Raw genomic sequence first — 9023 nt, 5'->3', positions numbered from 1 at the left:
GCACTGTCAAACTTACTAGTGTTGTATGTTCCTAACCCATCCTCAGATTTGCAGTTTGAGCTGAGAGCTGCCATTTCCAACATTTATTTGAGCAACTGACACACAGTCTCATATTTCCTGGCTTTGCCCAAACCAGCTGTCAGCTATTGCTGGCTTAAACTCTTCCCTTGTGTCTCAGGTTCTCTCAGGTCAAGACTAACTGCATGTTAGGCGAGTATACTGTACGTATACACACATTTCTCACACTTGGTAAATTCAGGCGTATTCCACATGCAGGCGGTTGTTTGATTAGCTCCACCCAAACATTTTATGACCTTATAACTTTGTTTAAACAAAACGGTCTGTTCATCTCTCTACCTGCGCTTTTTATGTTCTTCTCTCCCCGCATCGCTCTTTTTCTCTGTTATCTGGGTGTAGTATTCAAAGACAGAAGCAACAATCCTCATTGATCTAATCTGTTTACAGCATGCTATTTTCGACAGTTCCATCGAAAACTCCCTCCCTCCGCAAGCCCCACCGCCACCCACCGCTCTACCCCCGTTTGCCTGACCTACATGGCGGTCACATGGCCTGGTTCCCTGGCCTGGCATTTTATGGAAAATCAGCGGGTGAGATAAAGCTGTGAGGTTTTAAGTGTTATCCTCTCTATCCTCTCAAGATGGTTGGTGTTGAAAGAGGCTCCTCTGTGACAAGTTAGGCCAATTTTGGGCCGCCCATGACAGCTTTACCTCCACCGTTGCCCCTCCGTTATAGTTTGACTGGATTTGCTTGGTTTCTGTTAAGGATTTTTGCCTTCATGTCACGTTATGTTAAAGGGATAGTTCACACCAAAATGTCAGTTCTGTCATTATTTACTCTGCCGCATGTTGTTTCAAACCAGTTTAAGTTCTCTGGTGTGCAAAAGGGGCTGTTTTTAATAAAGCACTGATTGCTTTTTTCCTGGGAGCGTTTAGGTTTGGACAAAAAAAAACATGTTGTCATGAAAGTATCATAAATGTAGTCCATATGACTAATACACTAAATTCATTTTCAATTACCTGCTAACCACAGTCGATGAATCGGTAGAACGCGAATGAATCATTCAGACCAAACTGAATCAATCTTTGTTTGTTTCAGTGAATCACAATGTCTTTTTACAAATATGGTAAGATTTTCTTGTTAAGAAGTGTCTGATTCTCACCAAGACTGCATTTATTAAATCAAAAATACAGTAGAAACCGTACTATTGTGAAATATTATTACAATTTAAATAGCTGAGCCTTCTGAAATCAATTTAACATGTTGGTTTAGCATTTAATTATTATCAATATTGAAAACAGTTGTGCTGCTTAATGTTTTTGTCGAAAACATGTTTATAATTATAATTATTTTTGATTTTTTAGGATTCTCTGATTAATAGAAATTCTAAAGGAAAAGCAATTGTTTTTATTTTATTTATTTAGTTATTTTGAGTGAACTGTTCCTTTAAACTCTTCAATAACTGCTTGTTGGTAGCCTGTAGTTTGTGCTTTCTGTTTAGTGTTGGATGATCCCAGTACCAAATCAGTGGCTAAAATCAGGCTAGAGTGGAGCAGCCATTATTGAGGGCTGGTATTGGTGCAGTGACCGAGTCCCCTTCACACTGTCGTCTGCCTGTAAATTTTCTGCTACCCTTGCTGTTCAGCCAATTACACCAAAAGAGCTTTAGTGATTACCCCCGCCTCCGCCTCTTGTCAGGATTTATATATTTATTTATTTTACAGATGAATGCAAAGCATCTCTGAATGTTAAAGAAATGCTGAATTTCACTGTGCCTATAATATAAACTTTTTTTTTCAGCTCACAGTAGGACTGGTCAACAGATGTCGGCTATGCTTACTAGTTTCAACAAGCATTTGTGTTACATAAATCATTTCTACCATGCTTTTATTTTTATTTTGTCCAACTTGTTGTGTTTCTTTAAAGCAGCAAATACGTAATAAAATACTAACATGCTGAAAGTGTACGAAAGAAGATCAGCAGAATTTTTGTGACTGTTCATTCAGCTTTTTTCAAACACTGAGTCAGAGATTGTTAATGCATGTTTGTGGTCAGAACGAAAGGCTTGGATTGCTTGTTTTTGACTTAAAAAAAAAAGCACATTAGAGAAGTGGTAAAATGTCTCACTGTAGTCTATTGCGCCTGGTGGAGTGACAGGCTTTCTGCCTTACACCTTAGCTGATCTCAGATCGGTCTGTCTAGCTGATGATGATCAGCTTTGTTCTTCTCTTTCTGTCTCGGTCTCAGTTGCTCATAAGGGGCCTCTCATCTGAGGAAGGGTAGTGGTTAACTTCTTAAAAAGCCTTTTCTTTATGTGAGCTGCCCTGTTGGCACTGTTCCTTAAATAGAGCTTTAAAGGCTCATTTCCACACTTCTATTTGTAGATTGTTCTTTCTAATACTTTAGTGAAGTCAATAATGAACTGCTTTTTTAGTTGACTGCACTTGAAACTCTGTAATAGATAGATAGATGTTTACAGCACATTTGAATTATATTTTGACTAGATTACTCCTGGTTTTATTGTGAACAATTTATTGGTGCGTGTTTTTTAACCTGTAATCAAAATGTTGGTCCACCTCTGAAACAACTGTCCTTACTTTTTAAGGTTTCCAAAAGTATACAGGGGAAAGGAGAGAGTTTCATTTGTAAAGCTAAACAAGAAAATTACCCAGTGGGCTTGCAGTTGGCGTCCTTAAAGATTTATGCTACATTTTAAATTAAAACATTTTTCCTTGTCTCCATATTAGAAAAAGAAAGAGTTGTAAAGTTAGCGCAGTGTTGCATTTTTAATAATTGCAGAGGAAGTAGCCAGGCAAACAACGGGGAAGAATAGAGAATAAACAGCAAGAAAATTGCAATGTAGAATAACACACTAGCCTCTCTGCACATTAGCACAGGTTGCAGTTTGTCGTTCGGAGACTAGCTCAGGCCTGGGCTGGGTGCAGAGAGCTCCACACCATCTGCATTTTACTGTTAACGTGCCTTCACATCGTGGGAGGATTAGTGGAAAATCCCTAGGTTTTTTCAACCAGTTGACAAATATCAGATTTGTCTCTAAAAATTAGCTCCATCCATATCTTCCACCATATGACACACAAAAAAGATTAGCTTTAATACCCAGCCAGCTTGAGTGTGGAAAAAAGCAGATTAAAGTTTCAGTTTAGTAATATTTACTGAGTCTCTCCTATTGGATTTTGACTCTGCATCGGCAGAGTCTTCCGGAAGCCACACTCCCCCACTCTCTCTCTCTCTCTCTCTCTCTCTCTCTCTCTCTCTCTCGCTCTGTCAGAGTGCGAGATGTTTGTCTAGCAACAATTAATGCCAATATTTATCTAATTCATCATTGCCCAATCCAGTGCCTGAAGGTTGTCTTTTTAGGATATGGCTTTTAGACAAACACAGAGAGCAGTTAAAGAGCGTTAAGTGAATAAAGGCAGCAGGTGTCCTTTCAGACAGAGCTTTGTAGTCCTCCCAGGCTGCTGTGCTGTTGTTTTAGCCGCCCATTGGTATGGAGGTGGCTGGGAAATGGGCCGAGTAGGTGACCCGAGACCCCTATACTGTCCCATTTTTGAAAGGTAGCAGCAGCAGTGTTTGCTGTCACTTTAAAATAGTCAGTCCTACGCATTACTGCACGGCGTGCTGAAACCCATTCATCCGTTGCAAATTTACTGTTTATGAATTTGTTTTATGATATACCGAGCTTTCGGTGGGTAAACATAATTTAAACGGCGCATTTCATATCACCTAAAAAAAACAGCCTTTATCACATATTCTAGCAAAAAGAATTATCGCGGGGAAACAAATTGATGCCCAATGAGGCAAGTTGCAAGGATATTGGTTGTGCACGCACGATTGAACCCCCGCAGCTGTCGTCGTTAGCAGGTACGGAGGATTTGCAAGCATTTGCTCAGGCAGTATGTTTCCCTTTCCCATTTAATTATTGTACTCGTGATCATGGTGTATAGGGGGGAGAAGAGGGCTCGGATCCACCTGCACACAGGATACTGGCTCGCTGCTCTGTTCCTGGACCACCTCCATACCCAGAGGTTGACTCCTCAATGCAGGAGCCCATAAATGAAATTAAGGTGTCAATTAGCCAATTATGGCTTAATAACTTGGAGGGCAGACGTTTAGAAGCAGAGCGTACCTCAGCTAAGTTCATTTCCTCTGCTCCAGGAGTCTTTCGTCCTGGCCGCACATCACTCTTCCACCCAGAGCCGCTGAATAAGGCCTCTGCTCGGTTAATTATATTTTCCGTCAGGTATCTTTTTTGAATCTACAATTTCCTCTGCTTGTTTTATTTTGAGTCACATTCATTTACTTATATTTATGTTCCTGCCCCCTCCACTGCAGAGATGTACTTTTTTCTTCCCCAATTTGGCTTTAGAGACTTTTATAATTTAGTAATTAAAATCTTTGATAGGCTTTTGAAATTGCATCTAATTGAATTTAATGGGAGATGAATTTCAATTTTATTTGATTACCGGGACCCCTGGCATAGGTATTTATGGAAAAAAACTCTACAAAAAATATGCTGTGTGGGCTAGATGGCATAATAAAATTAGAGGTAATCCGATTTCTCTGTCGTGAATTTTGCTCTAATTTCGCTATAATTTTCCATTAGATAGCTAGTTTACAAATATTTGCTCATCTGCAATGGGAGAAGCTATCTGTCTAAAATGATTATGGTCATGGCCTTCAGAAATGTGGCCCTTTCTCTCATTCCCTTTTAAAACCAGATTGCGAGAGACTGAAATTAGGAAGATTACATTATGACTGTCTGCATCCGGGAGAGATACTGAAATGTAATGATGGGAGGCAGGGGATGAAAGCTGTGTCAAGACAAATGTTTAGACTTTTAAGTAATGTTTTTTAAGTGAACTGGACATGTCAGCCTATCACTAGATAGATGTGCACCTTTCTTTGCTCCAGGAACCTCTTTAACCTCATTTTTCCCCCCTAGGCACATTTTCATGTGCTTGCAAAATGATGATATGGTTAATTTAATAAAGAGATTTTCATTATAAAGATCACCACCACAATTCGTTTATGATAAGTAACTTCGGACCGCTCCTTTTGGAGATATGCCCACATTTTGGTATGCGATACGTTTACCCCGGAAAAAAAATAAATATATAATGCTATCCAAACAGACGTGAGGGGGAATGATATCCAACATCACAGGCTTTGCTAGAACAATACAAGGAAAAATGCTTTCTCAGGCCTTCTTTTCAAGCCACTGCATTAGACTCCAGATTTGTCATATTCAGTTTCCTGTCAAATTCACAATTGAGATTTGAGCGGGAAAAGAACTCCATTTTAAACCTCTGTGGGAAAGCTTCTTTTTCAGACCAAGGAGATGATTATGATGATGATGATGACGGTGATGGTGATGATGCTCCCTTTCCATCTTTTTTAGTTTGTTTTCTTTTTTGTGATGCCCTCCATCTCACAGTCATTCACTCAGTCTGTGCCGTCCCACTGGCTAAGACAGCGAGAGGGTTCAAACACAATCTAACTCCCAGCAAAGGTCAGTTTTCTCACTCCGCATGGCCCCGGGCCCTAGGCATAAAAGCCCCTCAATTCACATCTTTCAACTGGGCGTTGGCTTTTGTCCCGGCGGAGCGAGGCGCTTGGAGCGGGCGGCCATCAGACCAGCCCCTCCTGGAGTGCGCGGTCAGGGGCAGCTAAACGTCTGGTCCCTGCATCCCTTTGACGGATGTAGCCCTGCCATGTCAGAGTCCCCCCTCCTCGCTCGCCCCCATGCCCTGAGCATACCATCATAATGGGCCACATCAAACGCCATTCAGCTCCTCTCAGAGAAACAGAAATGGCAGCGAAAAGAAAAATGATCAGCGAACACTGGCCGTTCCCTAACATACAAAGCTTTCAGCTGGATCGGTGCACGCTCGTTGTGCGTCCTGTTACGGTGTCAGTCAGCACTTTGAATGCGCTCGACACATGTTGCTGTACTAATTCAAGAAATGTCCCATGCATAAAGGTGGCATTATGTTGTTTGTTGGAAAACTTTTTTATGATGTTGGCAGAGATCGATAGGTGTGGTGCGTCTGCTGATATTTTGCGTGTTTAGGGTTTTCTCCATTAAGTCTTGAAGATATTAAATGACTGACTGCTCTTCCCTTCTGGATTATTGAGTTTAAGGTGGGAACATTTTGCCATTGTTGCTTTATGAGTCATCCGTATAATCACTAAATCAACCAAAACCTGTTTTATGCTCACAAATGAGATGTAACAGTTTGCAAACAGGAACTTGAGATTGACTCATTTCTCACAGTTATGAGACAGTACCCAGAATATCCATTTCCCCTTTTTATTAGGCTTATTTTTTAGTGCTTTCAAGAAATTAAACCAATATGGTGTTGGCCAAAACTTGGCACTTCCTGCCTGCTGTTGTTTACTCGCATGAGTCGCGATTCAAGTTGCAAATGTAAATGTTTCCAAAGCTGACTGTGTTTAGATAGAAATATGCTGAAAATATGCTGTCTGTGTGCACTTTTGCATGCCACAGCGGAAGAAACTGCCAGGCAAATAAGGGCTTTGTCTTATAAAGTATTCATTGTCACCTGGTAACGGCTGCCGTTTATCATTTCACCTGAAATTGCAATGAAAACTGATACCTTATCAGAGGGACAAGCGCACAGAGAGCAGGCGAAGATGAATGAAGAAGAGAAGGAGGGAAAAAGCGAGGGAGAAGAAGGGAACAGGGGGTGGGACATGTAGGTTTTATTTGCCCTTCCTCATAATATGCAACCAACTGTTCCAAGTATAAGGTTACTTCACTATGTGAGCACTCTTCAATACTAAAGTTTTTTTTTTTTTTTTTTTTTTTTTTTTATGAGGCAACTTTAAAATATGCAATAAAATGTAACTGATACTAGCCTTTTTTCATTTACATAACAACTCTAGCTTTACACGTCAATTTGCTGGTATGTTTTTTTTTTTTTTTTTTTTTTTTGCAATATTCCGCAAACTTCCTGTTTTCGGTAAGTAACACTCATAAAATGAACTGCGATAGTCAAATGTACGGTAGGCCAGAGAGGGTCTTTCCCACAGCATAAGATAAACAAAAACCAGAGCACTTTTTTTTTTTCGTTTTAGAACGGGCGTCTCGTTATCATCACAATCACATGCAAAAAAATGTCCGACTGATACATCTAATGAGCTCGATATTTTCTCTGAGCCTTTGAGTTATCCCTCCCTCCTCATTTTCATGGAATCGTGGAAGGCTCCTCCCCGAGAGACTTGAAAGGCTAGAAGAGCCCAAAGATGGGAAGGCCAGCCCACTAAGGGGAGGAAAAAAGTGTGCTCAGGTTCCTCCACTGCTGTAATTTCCTATCTGCCTATTCAGACATCGCCAACTGCTTGGTGTGTATGTGCGCGTGTACAGGAGCAGAACCGTAGACTGAGAGAGAGAGAGAGAGAGAGAGGCAGGAGGAGCGGTCGAGGAAGGGGCCGGCTCTATATTCTCTCACCTACCCCCCGTCAAACCACAGGAGGGAGGGGCCAAGCCAAGCTGCCAATCAACCTCACTCGTGGCAGCCGGCATTATCTCTGCTACAAACTATTGACAGATTACATGTTAAGGAGTTTAGTACATGCCTGAGAGCAGAAAAGGCACTTCTTGTCAACTTCCTTTAGTTTTCCTTTTCTCGCAGACCAGCTGACATCTGATGGTTTTCAAACAGATTTCAGTAATATTATGAAAGTTACATGCTTGACAGGATTTAACTTCGACTACCCTGAATATGGTAAGTGACCCTCCTCTCTAACCTCTCTGTGTGTTTGAATGTGTGTGTGTCCATAGGTGAGTGTTTTGATATAAAACATGTCTTGAACAGGGAAGTTGCTCTTGTTTTAAGGGCAGCGTATCGTTGCTGTGAGTTTACCGTACCTTTATTTATAACTGTGTGACAAGCCGTGAGAAGATGGCAGGGTTTAATGCGATCACTCTGTCTCTGAGTGCCGTGTTTTCTTTTCTTACTTTATTCGTGCCTCTCAGGAGGGCAAGAATTTAAGTAGACTACTTTCATTTTAAAACTGGAAGTAGTCGAGTTTATTTGTTATTTAGACATGGTGTATCAGTCTTACCTACAGGCGTCCGGCGATGTTTGAAACTCATATATCTGTGTTTATTAAAGCAGTCATGTTTGTCTGTGGTCAAGGGAATTTTTTATTTCTTTTTTTTTTCATGTTGATATAACTTTATGGAGGCACCGATGTGGCATAAACATACATAGGCATGTAAAAATATTAGCGAAGTGACTGGTGTGGCCTAGGGGTTTGTTGCCAAGGGGACTGGGTAAACAAAATGCTGTAGTAATGTTGTTTGGACACATGTAAGGGCACATAGAACAGATGATATCCCTCTTCGTTTTCCCTATTCCTCCGTTTAGGGATATTATGAAATTGATGTCAGTCATACTGTCCCATCCTATTTTCTGATTTCATGACCAAATAACCTGGCTTTTGGAGCTTTAGATACTATTATAAAATCAGAAACTGCGCGATGTTCCTGAAATAAATGCTGCTGTTTTAGCATAGTGAGTTTATATTGTGTGGTTTGGGTTTGTCCGATTTCTATTTCAGTTTAGTCTTAAATAGAGTTCCTGGAAAATTAAACTTATTTGTTTTATTAATAGTTTTCATTTAGCCCAGAATTGTAGTGTTTATTCACACACTTGTTTGCTTGGCTTTCGATGTGTTTTACTCGATGCTGTTCAGGTAGAGTTTCAGATTTTTTATGGTTTTGTGTAACTGCAATATGTTTATTTAATTTTTATATATTATATATATATATATTATATATTAAATTAAAACATACATGTTTACTTATTCCAGAACTTCACTTTTTGAAGTTTTGAATTAGGACTGGTTATTAACCAATAACCAATAAACACACACACACACACAAGTTGTTTTTTTAGCTTGAATTAAAAAGTATATATATATTCAAATACATTCGTGAATTTTTCCAGTGCAAAAAA

General features: G+C 40.1%; 1 protein-coding gene across 7 annotated transcripts in view; it reads left to right on the top strand.

Moving 5' to 3' along the window:
* The window catches only part of LOC127944458 (zinc finger protein castor homolog 1), a 183775-nt gene that overhangs the window by 98555 nt on the left and 76197 nt on the right, over window positions 1–9023 (top strand). For 3 of the 7 annotated variants that reach the window (XM_052540386.1, XM_052540379.1, XM_052540384.1), the window contains exon 1: window positions 7389–7787. The exons of the other annotated variants lie outside the window; for them this stretch is intronic. In XM_052540386.1, the coding sequence (XP_052396346.1) occupies window positions 7739–7787 (49 nt within the window). In that variant the 5' untranslated portion in view covers window positions 7389–7738. Of the gene's footprint in view, window positions 1–7388; window positions 7788–9023 lie in introns of those variants that run through there. 7 annotated transcript variants of the gene reach the window in all.

The sequence above is a fragment of the Carassius gibelio genome, chromosome A23, assembly GCF_023724105.1.
Source record: "Carassius gibelio isolate Cgi1373 ecotype wild population from Czech Republic chromosome A23, carGib1.2-hapl.c, whole genome shotgun sequence".
Classification (NCBI taxonomy): Eukaryota; Metazoa; Chordata; class Actinopteri; order Cypriniformes; family Cyprinidae; genus Carassius; species Carassius gibelio.
Note: the sequence above shows the minus strand (reverse complement) of the source record. Positions and strands in the feature narration are given on the sequence as shown.